This window comes from Asterias amurensis, chromosome 14 (genome assembly GCF_032118995.1).
Source record: "Asterias amurensis chromosome 14, ASM3211899v1".
NCBI classification, from domain to species: Eukaryota; Metazoa; Echinodermata; class Asteroidea; order Forcipulatida; family Asteriidae; genus Asterias; species Asterias amurensis.
Genome location: NC_092661.1, coordinates 4,980,699 through 5,002,338, shown reverse-complemented (window position 1 = coordinate 5,002,338; position 21,640 = coordinate 4,980,699). Strand labels below are relative to the sequence as shown.

The following is a 21,640-nucleotide window of genomic DNA, read 5'->3' as shown; positions in this document are numbered from 1 at the left end:
AAAATGTTGAGACTAAACTGGCTCTTTTCAGAACCAACACTCCCTCAGAAGATAATTAATACGGTTGTACCCACAAGTTTACTATTATTTATAGTTAATTCTTGAAGGTACATGTACGCCTGCATTATGTATGTTAAAAGGGCAGAAGTTCAACTGTTATGCAGGGGCTCGATTTCACATAGAGCTAAGATTGATCTAAAACTGCTTAGCAAAGTGTAATGTCACAATACAAATCACTATGGTGATACTGACAACTCTGCTTAACATGAGCCTTAGTGCTTTGTGAAATTGATCCTTGGTTCAATCTTCATATTGAATGTGAATACAAAGCGAATATGGTGAACTCGTGAGTTTACTGTTTTGCTTTACTGTTTGTAAAGCACTTACCCAGAACTGAAATGTGCTCTATAATAACGAGCTATTCTGTTACAACCGAAATGCAGGATACAACACTATTAATAATAATCAAAGTCTTATGTAGCGCCGGTATCCGCCAATGCAGGTGCTCATGGAGCTTGCTAAAAAAAAACTGCACTCTAGTCATCAGCTGAGCTCCAATCCAAGTGCACTGCTCGTGATATCTAATAAAATAGTTAAAGTTATTGTGTACTGTGCTCTGTTGTCAAATTCCGAGTCCATTTCAAAATAATGTCAAAGTCGATGATTAGTTTTGGATATTGATCAGATGTGTTTTGAGTGCTGATTTGAATGTTTCAGTTGTGACAGCTGCCCGGACGTAATGTGGAAGACCATTCGATATCTTCACTGTTGCGACTGAAACGAGTGCTTTCCCCCAAGAGAGCGTCTCATTATTTATAATATTGAAGTAAGTTGTTATCATTCATGATTGTCCATCTTGTAGATACTCACACTGTCCGAGCAAGGGAAAGAGAGCAATGACGAGAGACAAGGGAAGATGCTTTTGCATACTGAGTATTCACTGCTCTCATTGCTACACAACCAGGAAGGGGTAGTGCACCACCATGGACTCTTTCAAGTAAGTTGTCACTTTCCTTGAACAACCCCGACATTAGTCCCTATCCCTAGGCATACTAGGGCACAGCTCGGGGCAGTGACAGGTAGTGTAATAGGCCCTACATTTGAACATTTGGAGTGTGTTCTCAGTTAAAGGATTTTGGTACTTTTTGTCACACAAAACACAATGTCCACAGATTTACATTAAACTTACACCATTTGAAGATAATGATAGTAGAAAGCGTACCTTAAAATATTATTTGCTGAGGTGCTGTAGTTTTTGAGAAATGAGTAAAACAATGTCATGAAAATATGTTTTTACATGCTAAAATAATTTTCGTCTCATGATCACTGAGACGAAAATTATTTCCATGACATTGTTTTACTCATTTCTCAAAAACTACAGCACCTCAGCAACTAATATTTTCAGGGAAGCTTTCTACAATCATTATCTTCCAACTGTGTAAGTTTAGTGTAAATCTGTAGACATTGTGTTTTTGGTCCCACAAAAAGTACATAGACCCTTTAAATAATCAATATGAGAGAAGATTGATCTCATGGATGTTAGTATTTTTCAGTGCTTCATTTTTATCAGACTAAAAGATTACTTAACATTTAACTTAAGACCGCCAGACAGGTGCCTCAGGCATGTGATCGAGTGTAAATATCAAGGCCCAATTGGTTTGGATTAGTTGGCCATTAAATGAATATTATGAGGTTTTAAGGAAAAGATCTTCATTTCAAAAACAAGTTGTGACTTGCGTTTCTCTGAGATGCATGTATGTAAGGAGTAGGTTCTGTAGGCAAGCAAACTAACATGAAGCAAATGCATTTCCTAGGTGCTGCCTCTCCTCCATCCCTATGTCCTGGTCAAAGGCCTGGAATTTCGTCTTTGAAAGGGCAAGACCATTTACATTTTGCAACTAGGGCTTTTTCCATTGTAAAATCTTAAAGTCAATGCAAATTTTTTGAAAGGGCACCAAGGCCAAGACCAGGGGCAATGAAGGCCATGGTCTACGTGTAGTTCCAGGACTGTGGTCGTGTCAAGGATACCACCCAACCAAAAGTGGGCAGCACTGGAAAGATTAAATTGTCGGAAGTACCGAAGGACAGTTTTTGATTGCCTCTAAAATTTTGTCAAATTCATCTTTTAATAGGACCGAGCTTATGAACTGAAACAAGACCACCATCGTAACAGCAGAGGGCGCCAGACAGCCCCAACGGGCCGTTATAAGAAGCGACTCTGTTTGGTGCTAGACTGCCTAGCTGCCCATGAGTTTAGTAGCAAGACGTCGGATTTGATCAATCTTCAACACTACGTCATACGAGAGAAGAAGCTAACAGAGAAAGAGGCTATCATTATGTTTTCAGATGTGGTGCGCATCGTGGACAGCTTGCACAAAGTAAGTAGGATAATAATTTGGCAATGGTGTGAAGAGTCTGTCTTTACTGTGTGGTATTTGCCTGGGCCCATTTTCACATTGCTGCTTAACGGAAAGCAAAATTTTGTGCTTGCTGAAGCAGACAAACTTTTAAAGGTGAAAGCGTATATCTTGATGTCATTGTTTTTTCGAGCACCGCAAGGATAGCATACGTGCTATGAAGTGGTAATAGTACAGTAAGCACAAATGCAGCCATTAAGCAGTTCTATGAAATACATGTAGGGCCCTTGCTGGCGGCTCTCAATGGACTGAGCTGAAGGCGTTGTCTACCCCAGATCAAGTTCAGGGCCCAGTTTCATAGAGCTGCTTAAGCACAAAATTTTGCTTTAAAAGCAAAAAAAAACTTTCGTAGTAAAATCAGATTACCGGCCAAGACTCCACTCAATTATTATGCTAAGTGAACAATAGTTAAATACCAGTCACAAGCAATGTATATGTCATGAAATTTTGGCCAGTAACATGTGTAAAATAAGCGAGCTTTTTTCGTGCTTAAGCAAATTTTTTGCTTTTAAAGCAGCTCTATGAAATTGGCCCCTGAAGACCGGCTCCTCACACTAACATTGCAATTTATTCATTTGGTGAAAAAAATTAGTATAAATTGTTATTTTTTTTATTTTGAAACTTGCATGGTGGAAGAATAACTAGTTAGATTTTCGGTAACACCATTTGATCTCTTTTGAGTAGTGTAGTGGTGGTTCTGAAAAGAACCGAACCTTAAACGTCCTCTCAAACGCCATAGGCTACTGCCAGTTGATGCAACAATCGTCCACTTCTCCTGGAAGGTTGTGTGGCTGGTGCAGGGGTGATTTTGCCTCGTTGCTTTAGTTGTTGTTCAGCTTTATGCTTTGTACTGTCTACATGTTGGTTTCTTTTATTTAAGCATAAAAACTTACTTGGTAACAAGCAAAGCTGTTGATAGTATAAAACGTGGAGAGAAATGGCTCCCTTACTCAAATATTAAAAGACTTCAGACCTGAAGCCTTTTCATATTTTAGGCATCTGAAAGTACACAAATTTGTGCAACAAGGGTGTTTTTTTTTCTTTGATTGTTCTCTTTCACAACCGATGACCAATTGAGTCAAAATTATCACAGATTTGTCCTTTTGATGCTTACTGTTGTATTGTTTCTTGATTTTCAAACCCACACTCTGCTGATGAGAAACTCTAGAGCTTGAGTCCGATGCTTGGTACAGTGCTGGGCCTAACTCCAACCTAATTCATGTTACTCGCTTGTGGGTTGATCAGGTGATTGTCATCAACTCGTATAAGCCTAGTGGCTTATACAGGTTAATAATAGATAGGCATTATCTTAAGCTACAGTCTAATAGAGTAAGCATCTAGATTAGCCCACTGCAATACACCGGTTTAAGCAAAGTCACATATGAGTAACTCGTCAGCTTGCATTAGTTGACTTTTATACATAAGACGGGCGAGTGCATTCTTTATGTGCGTATGTTGTGGTTTGGTTGGAATTTGTTTTCCCATCGAGGGAACTTGGCAGGCCTTTAATTAACCAACGGCAGCCACAGCAAATGCTGCGATGCCCTGTGCTTTCGGTGGTGCCCTCTACAAAGTTCCAACTTTCGTGTGCGTAAGAGGGACGTATGCATACATGTGTACTTCATGTGCGTACTGTAAGTTGTGGGTTGGTTGGAATTAGTTTAGGTGATCTCACATAAGCTTGGGCGATATCATGATATTATCGAATATTGCGATATTAATTTGGAAACGATTTCGATATCGGTTCGATTTGGTATTAATCGAAATATCGATATATCGCAATATATCGCGATATATCGCGATATCGATTAAATATTGCAAAACCTTGATGTATTTCCTAGCTGAGACACCTTGCACCCCATAGGTTTGGAGTAAAACCAGAAGAATAGGTCATTAGAACACCTCTCTTATGCTTTGACTGTCTCTTCTACAACTTTCACTTGGAGTTTGAAGACTGATGGTGTCAAATTTAATTAATCCCGATTATATCGAATATCGCGAATAAAATAAATCGATATCGCCCAAGCTTAATCTCATATCAATCTCCCACAAAGGCAGGCCTCGAAATATTCCACAGCTTAAATTATCATGATGGCCTGATTAGTCTATTAAGAGCCTGCACCATTGGTCAGCCCTTGTCCCTGCTTTGTTGCAAATATTCATGCCTATTCGTACACAATTTACCTTACTTTTTCCATGAATATCAATCATATGAAATTACATGCTCTTTCAGGTCCAGTAGGACAACAAAAACCCATATTGATGCTGAGGTGAAGGTTTATTCCTTTACCTACATGTACCTGTACATGTATACTGAATGGCTCTCCATTTTCACAAATCTTGGGCCTTTTTCGAAAGAAGTAAAGCCGTTACCAATGACCAAAGGGAGAAAGTAATAACCCATTTTGTCCAAACTTTGTTTGTAATTCTGGTTTTGCCCAGCGTCAGCCTTCTGAATTGTATCATCTGAGAGGTTCTGGGTGTAGAAGAAGGGTGAACCCCAGTTCACAAGCTATTTTTTAAGAATTCTTAAATCCCTCAAATTTGATACCTCCATATAGTTTATGGCTCCCTTGGTTGTCCAAGTCAGTAATGGTATTTCTCTGTTTTGTTACCGTAATTTTCTGTTTTTTGTTTACCGCCTCACCCCCCCCCCCCCCCCCCACTCCCTCTACAAAAATAAATCAAAAAATACAAAATCAAATTCATGATTAGATATAGTGTTTGTAGAAACAAACACTAGGTGTTCGGCTATTGTTGGGTCAGTGTTTGAAATAATGAAAAAAGTGTTGTTGATAGCTCGTCAAATTGCAAAGAAATCAAAACCAAACAGTTTTTTCGATGTGAAATAATTTTATGGTAAAGCATCAAAAAGTGTACATTTCAACCTAAAAGCCTTTAAATAATGCCTTTTCAAAGCATTTTACAGGCACTTCCGGTTTAAAAAGGTCAAAAGGTCAAAAGAAGGTCACCAACATACCCATTTTTGGGAAGTACGTGAGGCCCTTTCATATGATGTATAGGTTGTCAAAATAGCTTTTGTGGTCGAGGAAATGTGAACTGATGAATAATGATGACTGGAGAAGAGACTAACTAACCGGAAGGGAAATGTTTGTTGAAAACGCCTTGAAAACAGACTACGTACGTAAAGCCATTTCATATGATGTATAGATTGTCAAAATTGCTTTTGTGGTTGAGGAAATGTGAACTGATGAATAATGACGACTGGAGAAGAGACTAACTAACCGGAAGGGAAATGTTTGTTGAAAAGCCTTGAAAACAGACTACGTACGTAGAGCCCTTTCATATCGTGTACAGATTGTCAAAATAGCTTTTGTGGTTTAGGACATAGGAACTATGCATAATGACGACTGGAGAAGAGACTAACTAACCGGAAGGGAAGTGTTTGTTGAAAACACCTTGAAAACAGACTACATACGTAAAGCCCTTTCATATGATGTATAGATTGTCAAAACAGCTTTTGTGGTTGAGGATATAGGAGCTTAATGCATAATGACGACTGGAGAAGAGACTAACTAACCGGAAGGGAAATGTTTGTTGAAAACGCCTTGAAAACAGACTAAAAACGAGGCTATTTATAGGAGAAAAAAAAAATGAAATACCAAAATAAACAGTACAAATTTTGGTCGCCACGTGGTCTCCCATCGAAATACTGACTGGACCCGATTTTGCTTAACCTCAGTGACCGGACGAGAACCGGTGTTATTAACGCAGTATGGTCGTAGAGGAAACCAATGAATTACTTTTGAAGAAAACTGACATTATGTTGAGAACGCCTCGAACGCAGACTAAAACGATCAACACGTGGTGCACAGCGTGACTATGCTCCTCAATGCACCGCATACTTACACGTGGTGAACAATGCACCGCATGCTTACACATGGTGACAAAGTACATGTACATGTAATTGTAAAATCTTTACGCGCAATCAATGGGGGAATTTTGTAGTTCTTTATACATGAATTTTAGAATTTTCAACCTCTCTTTTGAGCCGAAAAAGAATCAAAAGGGGTCATGTCTGTGAGGCGTTTACGGAGTTTTTAATGCCCTTTCCGATGATGTATTGATTGTAAAAATCCCTCATATCTAAAGTTATGATTTTTTGAAATAATAAACTTTGAATGAGTGTATCTCGTCAACTGATGACGTCATCGTGACGTAACAACTTTTGTATCATCTACTGGTTATTGTCTACCTGTGTGCAAAGTTTCAACTTAATGCAAGCTTCGCATCTATGATTTTTCTTGTGGACAATCGACAGCGAGAAGAATAAGAAAAACCAAAACCCCCCCCCCCCCAAAAAAAACGAACAAAATCAAAGAGTTGTTCGGGCTGTTGCCCGAACACCTAAAAATGAACAAAATCAAAGAGTTGTTCGGGCTGTTGCCCGAACACCTAAAAACATGAAGATAAAACTATATGGAATGCCCACACTGCAGAGTAGGGGTTTTTAAAACTAAAGATAATGTCAGGTTTCACGCTTACAATATCTCACGCTTACAATATTTCACGCTTTGCGCTCACAGATCAGGTTTCTTTTGTGTAAAGCCTATAACATTCTGCCAACCCCCCCCCCCTATCTTCCCCAATTTCTAGACTCAAAATCTGAAACCTGCCTTCCCCATCAGATATTGAACACACTTCACTCATATGATGACATCATTCTCTTAAGATTACTCGGTTCCTCCATCGATTACCCGCGCTAAACTACCTTGTCAAGACCTGCAATGGAAAAACAGGAAAGCCCCAACTTGTGGCCGAGTATGGGATGCATTATCCAATGAGACCAAACATTACATGCTGAATTAGACAACTATGAATAGAGTTGTTGTGTCATATAAACCAAATAGCTGTCTGAGACCGGCCGGAGGGTCACTGAGTTCAAGATGCAAGAGTGCAATGTCCAGCTCTTGATTTCATATACATGTAGAGCTGCTTTAAAGGCACTATTTGTATTACTCAAAACACTTATAAGCATAAAACCTTACTTGGTAACGAGTAATGGGGAGAGGTTGATGGTATAAAACATTGTGAGAAATGGCTCCCTCTGAAGTGCCATAGTTTTCGAGACAGAAGTAATTTTCCACAAATTTGATTTCGAGACCTCATGTTTAGATTTGAGGTCTCGAAATCAAATTTAAACGCAAACAACTTTGTGTGGCAAGGGTATTTTTTCTTTCATTATCATCTCAAATTTTCACAGGTTTGTTATTTTATGCATTTGTTGAGATACACCAACTGTGAAGACTAGTCTTTGACAATTACCAATAGTGTCCACTGCCTTTAAAGGCACTGGACACTGTTTTTAATTACTCAAAATGCTCATTAGCATAAAACCTTACTTGGTAACGAGTAATGGGGAGAGGTTAATACACTGATGTAGTATAAAACATTGTGAGAAACGGCTCCCTCTAAAGTGATGTAGTTTTCGATAAAGAAGTAATTTTCCACGAATTTGATTTCGAGATCTCAGAATTAGAATTTGAGGTCTCGAAATCAAGCATATGAGAGCACACAACTTCGTGTGACAAGGGTGTTTTTTCTTTCACATCTATCTCGCAACTTCAACGACCTATTGAGCTCAAATTTTCACAGGCAGTGACAGGTTTGTTATTTTATGCATATGTTGAGATACACCAAGTGAGAAGACTGGTCTTTGACAATTACTAATAGTGTCCAGTGTCTTAAAGCTCTTTGGTGCACAAGTTGGTCGCTAGAGACCACCAAAACTTGTTCAAATTGGACTTTGATAAAATAATGTTCATAACTTAAAACTACAACACCCATATATACCACCCCCATTCAGTTGTTCAGAGCGATTGTTGAGCTTTCGTTGATGTATCTTCAATAGGGGGTGCTTTGAAAAGAATTCAGGAAAAACATGGATGAACGTGTTTTTTTTATATAATAAAATTACTGTGCACCAAGGGTTAAAGCAAAAAATATGCATCATTTATCGTTGGCATTTTGTTTGTATGCAATACCTTAAACATGCTTTAAAGCCATTGGACCCTTTCGGTAAACAGTATTGTCCAAGGCCCACACTTTGTGTATCACAACTTATATATAAAATAACAATCCTGTGAAAATTTAGGCTCAATCGGTCATCGGAGTCGGGAGAAAATAACGGGAAAACCCACCCTTGTATCCGCGCGTTTCGCCGTATCATGACATGTGTTTAAAATAAATCCGGAATTCTCGCTATCGAGAATTGATATTGGTTTACTGTTTGCTCAAAAAGTAAAGCATTTCATGGAATAATATTTCAAGAGAAGTCTTTCACCACTACCTTCTGTAAACCCTGTAAGTTATTTGTAAATCTGTGAACTTTTATTTTTTTTTTCTGTACCGAAAGGGTCCAATGGCTTTAAAATGAATGAGCTAAATACAATTTTTGTACATTCATGACATTATCTATACAAATTTTAAACTAACTTTCGGTCAAATTACCCGACACCTCCCCCCCCAAAAAAAAAATAAATAAATAAATAAAATAATGCGCACAAAAACACTTTTTCCCCTAGAAGTACCCCTTACAACGGGGCAAATTGCAGTGCCCCTTCAAGATTGAATATCAACGCCTGTGTAAAGAAAGGGTAACAGGCAAACAACAATGACTAGGTGAAGTCAATGTTTGATATCCATGAATAGAATAACAAGTGGGGAAACCAGTGAAGCACATGTTTGTGTGTAATATAGCAGTGTTTTTACCTCACTCTGTCAATGCTGGTTTCCTGATAGAGAGGGCAATAATCAATCAGCCAGTCACTCAATCAAACCTAGTGCCACCTTGTTTTTATGTGCTGTGGTTTCGGTCGGATCTATATCATCTCAAAACACATTCATCTCTTTATTGAGTTACAATATTGCACCATCATACATTCACTGCCACTTAAAGGCACTGCGGCCTATTTCACGAAACGCTACTAGGATTAATCTTATCTCGACTTAGAACAGGCAACCCATCTTAAATAAGAATGGGTTCAATGTGTTCTAACGTTTTTGGATAGGGAATTTAACTCGTTCTTAAACCTAAGATTAGTCCTTGGTAGTTGTCAAAGACCAGCTTCTCACTTGGTGGATCTCAAGATGTACGCATTAAAAATAACAAACATGTGAAAATTTGAGCTCAATTGGTCGTCGGAGTTGCAAGAGAATAATGGAAAAAAAGACATCCTTGTCACACAAAGTTGTGTCCTTTCAGATGCTTGAATTCAAGACCTCAGCTGAGGTCTTGAATTTAATTCAAATATTTTAGTGAGAAATTACCTCTGTCGCAAAAACTACGTTGTTTCTCACAATGTTTTATACTATCAACAGCTCTCCATTGCTTAATACCAAGTTAGTTTTTATGCTAACAAATATTTTGAGTACTTACCAATAGTGTCTACTGCCTTTAACCAATATTTGCGCACATCGCACAACTGGCTCTTGTTACAGAAATCCTCGAGAGACTGTTGAAGACAAAGATTGCGTTCTTCGCTCTGGGTTTTTAACTGACCTGGCCCCAATTTCATGGCTTTGCTTACCGTAAGCACAGAATCGGCGCTTACAGAAGCAGGGAATTCGGTGCTTACGGCAAGCGTATTTCACGGGTTAGCGGCGAATTTTGGCTTCTCCGTGTGCATACTCTGCGTTCGTTACTAGGGATTCTACGCTTGCAAGGCTAGTGCAGAAATTCTGCGCGTACACATAAGCGGGGAATCATAAGCGCAGAATTCCGCGGTAAGCAGAGCCATGAAATTGGGCCCAGGTCAATATAACCAGGCAGAAGTCATGGAAGTGGGCTGATTAAAGAACATGTACCCATCAGGCCAGGTACAAGTTTTCCAGGAGTGAAACTTCCTGGGCTGTCATTTGACTTATATTACCTTTTTTGCTCGGTGAGCTTATCCCAAAAAGTACAGTGCGAACAGGGCTTTCAATCCACAGTACACAGTAAGCCGTCCATGTACAAAACCAGCAGAACTTTGTACACAGTATAAACTCATGCAGTTAATGATGTTGCCAGCCTGGAAGGTACATTTGATAAGTGATTTGTGACAGTCTGTGGTAACAGTGTACGTCAGGTCAGACAAATGAATTGACCAACTCAACAGACTGAAACAGAGATTACATGTAGCGAGTTTTTTTTCCAAACATGTACGTAGATCACAGAGTTTGAATTACATCACAGGCCTGGAATTTCATCATTGAAAGGGCAAGGCCATTTTCATTTTGCAAAGGGCACTTCCATTGGAAAATCTTAAGGTCTATGGGAAACTTTTGAAGGGGCACCAAGGCCAAGACCAGGGGGCAACAGAGGTCACGGCCTCTGTGGTCTGTGAGTAATTCCAGGCCTGACATCAATCATTAATGAGTGTCTGAAAAGCGATCACACTTTCCAACCGGATTGTTGAATGTGCACTAATTTTTGCAATTTTAAACATTATAGCTTAATATGAATAAAACTGTTTTTAGGTACTTGCACCTTTCTACTGCACAAAGCGCTTCACAGAATAACAGTAAAATGCACTTAAGACCTAAAACAGTGGAGCAGCTGATACCAGGGTACAAATTCTAAATACAGGTGCCAGTACATGTACATGTACTTTATGTACTTGTAGATGAAAAGTTGCAACCAAAATCTAAAATCTCCCAACTTAGACTATTTTGTTAGACTATTTGGTCAGACATTTGAACATCAGACACTCAGTCGTGAGTTCACTGACCTGATGCTAAAAATCATTGGCCTTGGGCATGTGGTCCAGTGTAAATTTGGAGCCTAGATAATTATCTCATATTTAGACCTTGGTGGTGGTCTTGGACCTTGACTTGTAGGTCTCAGTCTTGACTCCAAACCTTTGCTTTTCATTGCCACTCTCTGACTTTGTGTCAGACCTTCAGATCTTGGTCTCAGTCTCAATTCTGGCCTCCCAGGGTCTCAATAACAACATCTTTAGCGCCCCCTCCTCTACGCCCACTACCCCCCATGGCAACCACCCCCAGTGGCTATCCAACATAATGCTACCCCATCTAGACATAACAAGTCCCCCCTAAACAGGCCCACCTCAGACACCCCAAGGAAGTCATTCATTTCAAGAAATACTCTGCAAACAATATTGGAGTTGTCTTCACCCTTTCAACTAGTGTGTTGTGCAGTGTGTGCATTAATTTAAATACTGCAGTTAAAAACAACATCTTAGATATTACTTTGTCATACTCAAAAAGTCAACATTTTGAACATAAATGTTATCTTTAATTCTACCTCTATGGAGTCAGGTTGTGAGTTCCCTGGTCTGATGCTCAAATCAATTTCCTCAGTGCCAGTGGTCTAGTGTAAATTTGGCGCCTTGTTAAATCTCACAAGAAGACCTTGGTAGTGGTCTTAGACCTGGACTTGTCTTTCCTCCAATCCTTTGGTGTCACTCTCTGACTTTGTGTCCGACCTTCAGATCTTGGTCTCAGTCTAAATTCCGCCCTCCCAGGGTCTCAATAACAACATCTTTAGCCCCCCTCCTCTACGCCCACTCCCCCCCTCCATGGCAACCACCCCCAGTGGCTATCCAACATAATGCTACCCTATCTAGACATAACAAGTCCCCTCCTAAACAAGCCCACCTCAGACTCTCCAAGGAAGTCATTCATTTCAAGAAATACTCTGCAAACAATCTTGGAGTTGTCTTCACCCTTTCAACTAGTGTGTTGTGTGTGCATTAATTTAAATACTGCAATTAAAAACAACATCTTAGATATTACTTTGTCATACTCAAAAAGTCAACATTTTGAACATAAATGTTATCTTTAATTCTACCTCTATGGAGTCAGGTTGTGAGTTCCCTGGTCTGATGCTCAAATCAATTTCCTCAGTGCCAGTGGTCTAGTGTAAATTTGGAGCCTTGTTAAATCTCACAAGAAGACCTTGGTAGTGGTCTTAGACCTGGACTTGTCTTTCCTCCAATCCTTTGGTGTCACTCTCTGACTTTGTGTCCGACCTTCAGATCTTGGTCTCAGTCTAAATTCCGCCCTCCCAGGGTCTCAATAACAACATCTTTAGCCCCCCTCCTCTACGCCCACTCCCCCCCTCCATGGCAACCACCCCCAGTGGCTATCCAACATAATGCTACCCTATCTAGACATAACAAGTCCCCCCTAAACAAGCCCACCTCAGACTCTCCAAGGAAGTCATTCATTTCAAGAAATACTCTGCAAACAATCTTGGAGTTGTTTTCACCAATAAATAGTGCAGTAATGGGAAAAACTGCTGAGCCTAGAGACTCGTAGGGGTAGGCGTTGGAAATGTGCCAATTACGCTCTGGTTTCCATGACTCATGAAAAACAATGAATTAAACTCCTGCTTGCCGTGGTCAAAATAAGTTATTTTTCGCTTTTTAGTGATAAAAACGGACCTGGGCAATTTTCACTGGTTATCGTGTTGTACATTGATTGCTGCTGTGGTATTTGTGTTCATGGTAAACTCATTTTTGTTGTTCAACCTTAAATTCTAACCAGTCATAAATAGTATTGTCCCAACTTGGAGGACTAATTACAGAATTGGTTTTGCTAGCAAAAAAGTTGCTGGCAGTGTAAACATTTAATCCACCATTTACATAAACTGACAAACCTGTAGAAGTTTGAGATCGATCAGCGATCTGGGTCATCAGAGACGTTGAAAACCAATTACAAATTTTGCATTGCATCGATGCCTAATCAAAAATGAATAAAACGCTCCCTGAGCAATAAACTCCAAACACATATTAGATTATTTATTTCTCATCAAATATGAAATTTCAGACAGAAATATTTCGAGGGATGTTTTCTATCATTAAACCATGTAAGTTTTATGTAAATCTGTGATCTTCCCGATTTTTGTTTCTTACCAATTCTGTAACGGTCCTTTAAAGTCGGACTGCCAAATGTTTTGCTGCTGGAATATAAATTCTGATGAAGCCAAAAAAACTATTTTTTTAAACTTACGTTGTTGTCCTTTGATCGCACAACGTAAACAAAATGTGTTACACCAAACAAATAACACAACCATTTCCCACAAACTGACACATTGTGTACACAAACACTTTAAAAAAGCTTCTTTTTTATTTTATGCTTCAAGTTCAACAGCTGATTAAAATGTATGTTTGTGCAATTATATGTATATATTATTTGTTTATTGATTTCTTATTAAATGTCAATGCCACATTTTTAATTAATTTTCAAAGCTTCAAGAGTTTCAACTTTTAATTATGTAAATGAAATAATTAAGAAGTATTTAAGTTTCGATATATCTTGTATTCCTGGCATAAAGTTTTTAAAATAAAGAGCGTGATGCAGCTCTTTCATTTGACGTAATTTGAGTCGTTCAACATGAAAATACTTCATCAAGAGCAAGTTCGATCAACGACCATACATGTAGTTAACCATAGTTCGACCAACTCTGATCGAACTTGCGTTAGTCAACGATAGTTGGACCAGTCAATAGCAAGTTCGATCAATGACCATAGTTAACCATAGTTCGACTAACTCTGATCGAACCCGCGCTAGTCAACGCTAGTCAACTATAGTTGGACCAGTCTAGTCGACTATTCGCGACCATCCACTCGAGGCTGGTCGAGGTTGGTCGCATCGTTGGTTACCAATAGCAATTTGTCATATCACAGTGTGCTGCAGGCAGAGAGGACCAGTTATTCTTAAAATAGCTGAAAAGAAGTGAGTATGGACTTTTTCTGTGTTCACAGCACAGAGCTATGGTTCATGGTAGAGTCGTTTGCACTTTTGTTTCAGCGCGCATGCGCTTCGTAAGTACAAACTAACCACTAGTAGACAATTGTACCCTGATTGTCGAACTTGCTCAACGTGCACTATTTGGTTATTTGCTGTGTAATTATTCAACTGCAGTGCCATTCATCATAATTTCCCACTGGGTATCACTATCACATCCTACAATACATTTATGTCACTTAGCTCAGGCTGTATGCATCTCTCTTTTAGGTTGTTCAGACACAGTACTAAAGTCGAGTTAACTCATGGTTTAACGATTTATCGAATCAGGTTCAACCCACAAAAAATAGACCGTCCAGCAAGAGAGTTTATCTTTAGACCACTTCTGGTGTATCTTTTAACACTGTGTGTGGACAGAATAGAAAAGACCACATCCTGATTCGGTGTACATGTAACTCACAACAGACGACCCATCGACCTCCGTAATCATTACGTACATGTAAACACACGGTGACCAATGAACAGGACAATAAACCGGATGTTAAAGTATCGGAGTCGCGTTTGCTTTGACCTCTTAAAACCAAAGATAAACCGTATCGGTTTAAACTCAGTGCTGTCTGAACGCAAGGGAAACAACTTTATACAACCACCTCGAAAGTTAAACCGGTTTGGGTCTAACTTAGTACGCTCTCTGAACATACCCTTTGGTTTTCTAAAAACCAACCTTATCTCAGGCATCGATTACTGATTATTATGGCAAGTTTCTGGTGGTGAAGTCACTGGAGTGTGGGTTAGAATCCCGGTCGTGTGTCCTTGAGCAAGATACTTTACTGTAATTGCTTCTCTTCACTCAGGGGTATAAATGGGTACCTGCGAGGGTAGAGGTTGATATTGTGTATGAAAAATCCTAATTGGAGCACTATAAACGGTAGCCCAGGCTATATACTCCCCAAGGAGCTGACAAAGATTACAGGGATGTTATTGGCCCAATGACCAGGGGACTAATGTAAAGTGCATTGAGACAGTTAGTGTGAAATGCGCAGTATAAGAATTTTTTCTTCTTCTTATTATTATAAGCTGGACCTCATTTACGGAACAATTGCCCTCTTCACGATTTGGCGGATTTGGCTAGCTACGGCTGTTGCTAATTGTCACATAATGCTGTTGCTAAGGATGTCCTACAATTGTATGTATGGTTGCAGCGATACAGCCTTTGCCGAAGTTGTAGCCACCAACTCAAACACGGCCTTAGGAAAGATTGAATCAAGCGTTCATTTTTTGCATGCACCATGCAGTTGGGAGACTTTGGCAGACACTAGTTGGCAGTAGACTTACCAGGTAAATCTTGGAAATGTAATTTACGCATACTCGGGACTAACTTGGAACTCACAAAATGACTCGGCTTCGTGAAATCTGAAAATTATCCATGGACACTCTGACAGATTTGAAGCAATCTGGCTATAGCCACAGCTGTTACAAGCCGGTATCCTAGGGACATCTGTCCCCCGAAGATTATGTCCCCCTAAATGGGAAACTAACATGGGCTGCAGGAGGAAGATTCAAAAGAGGGCGCTATCAAATACACACAGGCCTGGAATTTCATCTTTGAGAGGGCAAGGCCATTTTCATTTTGAAAAGGGCACTACCATTGGGAAGTTTTGAAGGGGCACCAAGGCCAAGACAAGGGCAACAGAGGCTGTGGCCTCCCTGGTCTCCGTGTAATTCAAGGCCTGGGCCCAATTTCACAGTGCTGCTAAGCACAAAAGTTTGCTTAGCATGAAATTTCTTCCTTGATGAAAACAAGATTACCAACCGAATTTCCACGTGATTTTCAGGATATAAGCAAACAACAGGTGAATACGAGTAACAAGCATTATACAACAAATAGAAATTCGGTTGGTAATCCTGTTTTTATCAAAGAAGAAATTTCATGCTAAGCAAATTTGTCTGCTTAGCAGCTCTATAAAATTGGGCCCTGGACAGAGTCGCCGTTTGGGAGGACAGAAACTTCTGCCACACCAAAAGCCTTCAATAAACTATATCGAATAACCCCTTTGCTGCTATGAAACTCCCGTCTTGTAGGGCAGATGGTACATGTATGCAGGTCTAAACGCGTACATCAATGAAACACACAGCGCTCCTGATGTGATCTACGGCACACGCATAGTACAGTACACCCACACGCGCATAGGCGCCATGGGGTGTCGTGGCCGAGCTGTTAAGAGCACCGAATTCAAGCTCTGCTGATTTTGTTCAACAGAATGTGGGTTCGAATCCCGGTCGTGACACTTGTGTCCCTGAGCAAGACACTTAACTACTATTGCTTCTCTCCACCCAGGGGTAAATGGGGACCTGTGAGGGCAGAGATGGTTCTTGTGATTGATTTAGCCGAGTAGCGCATTTGTTGCACGAGGCTGTACATGTATACTCCCCAGGGAGCTGAGATGGTTTAAGGAGTGAATTAAGGCCCAGTGTTCAGGGGTAATAATTTGAAGTGCTTTGAGACACCCGTTCGGGAGTGAAAAAGCGCTATATAAACTCAAATATTATTAGTATTATTATTGTAGGGCAGGTATTTGCATGGTGCATCATACTCAGAACGTTTTTTTGGACTCGATACATACGTACCCTGTGATAAAAGGTTTTGAATCTGGTTCAATAAACTTACCGTACTCTTGAACTACATGTACAAAACCTGAAGGAATAATATTCAGACTGAGTAGCCTGGACAGTTGAGCAATCTAATTGGTCCAGACATGATCACTTAGGGCTGTATTAGCACCCAATATAGACTTGTTATTATCAAAGTCAGCCTGGCGTACACGGTACACACGCATGACTCATGAGCACAGCTGTTACTATCTCCATATCGCAGGGTTTTAAAGATAGTGAATGCTGATCCGATAATAGACAAATTGACCTGTTTCGTCGTGACTGATTTAGTTCCAACGCTGATACTGTCAGCGTCAAAATTATCAGCAAAATGCAATGGGTGATTCTTCGGTTACTCACATTTACTAGGGACCTGCAGGGCCTCAGTTTCTGCTTAGTAAATAAATGAAGGGGGAAGGATACCACTCACAGATGGTAGGCCTACATGTACATATAGAATTGTTTTCTGGCTGGTAACCTTATCCTTAAAGACACTGGACACTATTGGTAATTGTCAAAGACTAGTCTTCACAGTTAGTGTACCTCAAAAAATGCATAAAATAACAAACCTGTGAAAACTTTAGCTCAATCGGTCGTCGAAGTTGCGAGATCATAATGAAAGAAAAAACACCCTCGTCATACGAAGTTGTGTGCTTTCTGATGCTTGATTTCGAGACCTCAAATTCTAAACTTGAGGTCTCGAAATAAAATTTGCGGAAAATTACTTCTTTCTCGAAAACACTGTCACTTCAGAGGGAGCTGTTTCTCACAATGTTTTATACTATCAACCTCTCCCCATTACTGGTAATCAAGAAAGGTTTTATGATGATATTTATTTTGAGTAATTACCAATAGTGTCCACTGCCTTTAAAAACAATTTGTATTTTATTTTTTTAACTTAGTTACTTTTTGTTGCTTTTTAAGTATAACAAGTGACCCTGATCCACTATTGCTCTGCTCACTGTAAGCGACAAATCTCCGCTTACGGAAGCAGCAAATTGGCACATCATAAATGTATACTTCATATGTTAGCAAGGAAATTATGATGCTTGTACATTGTACGCCTCACTTCACTATTTGGTTAAAGAGCTAGCGCGGAAATTTAGTCGGGGGGGGGGGGGTATCGTTTTGCAACAGAACATTGGAACACAACACTACAAGAACTTGTTTGTCCTAACCATGCCAACTGCAATTCGAATCTGCAATGATTTTTTAAAAGTATCTGTGCTATTCAAAAAAAAATGTAAGTTCACAGATTTACAAATAACTTGGTTTACAGAAGGTAATGGTGAAAGACTTCTCTTGAAATATTATTCCATGAAATGCTTTATTTTTTGAGAAAACATTAAAACAATATCAACTCTCGATATCGAGAATTACAGATTTATTTTAAACACATGTCATGACACGGCGAAATGTGCGGAAACAAGGGTGGGTTTTCCCGTTATTTTCTCCCCATGTCGATGGCCATCTGAGCCTAAATTTTCACAGGTTTGTTATTTTATATAGAAGTTGTGATACACAAAGTGTGGGCCTTGGTCAATACTGTTTTCCCGAAAGTGTCCAATGGCTTTAAGCAAAACACTTTAAAAAAAACAATGTTGCCTCGTCTTTCGGGTAGGGCGTAAAGCCGTTGGTCCCATGCAATGCACTAATAAGAACTCAGTACATGCAGTAGGGCCTACTCTTGTTGTTCAGTTCAGAGAAGGGGTTCGCCCCGGTGTTTCTGGCAGTGGCTGCCAAATGCGCAGCAGGACCTTGTAAACACTTTAAGGTGCTACATTGATTTTATAAGTCACAAAAACTTCAAAACATGTCTTAAAAGTATCTCTCTGTTCAAGTGCCTTGAGCACCTTATTGCTGGATAAATGTGTTAAATATAAATAGGAATACGGTATTGGGTGCATTCGTTTAGCTTCCCTGGGTCGACCCCGATGTGTGGCGTTTTTTTTTTTTCCTGGACGAACATGGGTAATTATCTGCACACGTTCGTCCTGGAAAAAGAAATCGCCACACACCGGGGTCGACCCGGGGAAGCTAATCAAACGCACCCATTATTATTCTGTAGAAGCTAACTTTGCCAGTGATTACTAGAATCACAGGCAGTTCAGTATTTTAAATGCAAGTTTCAATTTACTTGATGAAAAGGAAATTTAATACTGGAATAATATTGAATTCATCCTGCTTTTCTTTTGACAGAAAAACATTGTTCATCGAGATCTGAAGCTTGGTAATATGGTGTTGAACAAGCGCACTCGCCGGATCACCATCACCAATTTCTGCCTGGGTAAACATCTAGTGAGTGATCGTGATCTGCTGAAGGACCAACGAGGGAGCCCCGCCTACATCAGTCCCGATGTCTTAAGTGGTCAGTGATGTGTAACGATGAGGGCTGGAGTTTTATGTTTATTCCTAATCAACCGAACTTGTTTCTTCCGTTTAAAAGTGAATTACTGATTCCAATCAGCTATGAGCAATACAGAATTGGTTTTGCCTGACCCCGCATAAACCATATTCAGTTTTGTGCAGTCCTCAGTTCAACACCATACATTAACTCAACACCAAACTGTTGGTCTCTGATTATGGTGGTGTGCCTGATGCCACGTAAAGCATGATCAGTTTACTGGTGCAGTCCTCAGTCAAACAGAAACAAACCAAAGTTGCTGTTGAATTGTGATGGGTGTGGGTTGATTGTAGGATCAATGTAAAACCATAAACCATATTTATTTTGTTTCTTTCTCAGGCAAACCCTATCTGGGTAAGCCAAGTGATATGTGGGCTCTGGGTGTGGTCTTGTTCACCATGCTGTATGGTCAGTTCCCGTTCTATGATAGCGTACCGCAGGAACTGTTCCGCAAGATCAAGGCTGCAGAGTATGTCATACCGAAGTAAGTAGGATAGGAGTTATCTAGCATCTACCTGCAATACATATATCAAATGGTCTTTTGATTGTGTTCTTTGTCTGTGATATTTGATACTCCTTATTAATAGGTAGCACAATGTATTTTACTCAGAGTGCTGGGCAAAAATTGTGAGTCCCGGGCAGGCCCGCCCAGCACCGCCCACCATGGCTACAACACTGTCAATAGTAATACAATAGGGTTTGATTTCATGGCTCTGTTTACTGCAGAATTCTGCCCTTAAAGGATGTGGGTACTTTTTGTAACACAAAACCTATTGTCCACAGATTTACATAAACTTACACCGTTTGAAGATAATGATAGTAGAAAGCGTACTTTAAAATATTACTTGCTGAGGTGCTGTAGTTTTTGAGAAATGAGTAAAACAATGTCATGAAAGTACGATTTTACATCTCATGATCACTGAGACGAAAATTATTTTCATGACATTGTTTTACTCATTTCTCAAAAACTACAGCACTTCAGCAAGTAATATTTTCAGGGAAGCTTTCTACTACCATTATCTTCAAACTGTGAAAGTTTAGTGTAAATCTGTGGACATTGTGTTGTTTGTCCTACAAAAAGTACATCGACCCAAAGTAGATTAGTGCCCTTTTATACTTGTGGAGAACTACAGTACATTTAGGAAAAAATCTTCTTGCTGTAAACAATTTTGGGGCAATTGACTGACATAAATGAGAGATTGAAAAAATAAAGCCCACTACAAGTCAATAGAGGGCGGTATTTATTTTTATTAAGGGCATACATAATGTTAAAAATTCTGAGCTTGTTCAGTCCTTGGAAGCAGCAGTTGTTGCTGACAAACGTGAAGAAAGAAACGTACATGTGATGGATTTTAGATCATTCCTGCATCAGTCACTCCATCATCATTCCTTCATGTCACCGTGGTCAAGTGGTTAGACTGCAGGACTTGCAATCACAAGGTTGTGGGTTTGACTCCCCCAGCTTACCGCTGATTTCACAATGACTAGAATAAATATTGTCGTCTAGTTAATGAATCACAATTTCTTGATTTGTGCAATTCATAATCATAGAAGCTAAACCAATGTTTGTATGAGAGAGATTGGCTGTTGCCAGCTTGGTGTTTATATCCCCTTGTGGGAGTTTGCCGAGTTCCCTTGATGGGAAGATCATTCAAACAAACAAATAAACTCCTGGAGTACAGGTACCTCAAACTGACAGCAAGTTAGCACACATTTGTAGAGCTCAGTCTGATAGAGCTACACTTTGATATATTTTGAAATAGATTGATTTTATATGGACGTTCAATGTATGTAATGCACATTGTGACCTTTTGAATTCATGGGTTTGGCTATGGCAATTGCTCAGGCTTAGAACCCATCAGTTATTTTGAAAGTCTGAGCCCAAGCTCATTTCTGCTAAGCAGAATAGTCAGTTTTTATAAAACGCTTTATTCACCCAAAGGGCGTCCCAAAGCGCTTCCACATTATTACCCCTGGTCACTGGGCCTGAAACAATTCCTTAAACAATCTCAGCTCCCAGGGGAATGTGCGCCTTGAGCACCTCATTTTGGTGGATTTTGGCGCCCTATAAATATTCTTTATTATTATTATTATACAGCCTGTGCTTTGAGTTACCGCGCTCCAAGCTATCATTCACATAAACCAGCTCTGCCCTCACAGGTACCCATTTACCCCTGTGTGGAAAGAAGCTTATAATTACAGTAAGTGTCTTGCTCAAGGACAATACTGTGATGACCGGGATTTGAACCCACACTCTCCTGAACAGAAAAACCAGAGCGTGAGTTCGGTGCTCTTATCGGCTCAGCCACGACATCCTTTAACAGACAATTGTTAAGCAATATTTTCTTCTTAAAGACAGTGGACACCATTGGTGATTGTCAAAGACCAGTCTTCTCACTTGGTGTACATGTATCTCAACATACACATAAAATAACCAACCCATTGAGCTCAA

At 39.7% G+C, this 21,640-nt stretch overlaps 1 protein-coding gene across 2 annotated transcripts in view; it reads left to right on the top strand.

Moving 5' to 3' along the window:
* Positions 1 to 21,640, top strand: part of LOC139946958 (serine/threonine-protein kinase 40-like) — a 38,532-nt gene that overhangs the window by 6,073 nt on the left and 10,819 nt on the right. For both annotated transcript variants that reach the window (XR_011787300.1, XM_071944748.1), the window contains exons 3-6: positions 863 to 997; positions 2,133 to 2,378; positions 18,984 to 19,152; positions 19,528 to 19,672. Coding sequence is in view for 1 of the 2 variants with exons in the window: in XM_071944748.1 (XP_071800849.1) it covers positions 863 to 997; positions 2,133 to 2,378; positions 18,984 to 19,152; positions 19,528 to 19,672 (695 nt within the window). In the remaining variant the exon portion in view is untranslated. The remainder of the gene's footprint in view (positions 1 to 862; positions 998 to 2,132; positions 2,379 to 18,983; positions 19,153 to 19,527; positions 19,673 to 21,640) is intronic.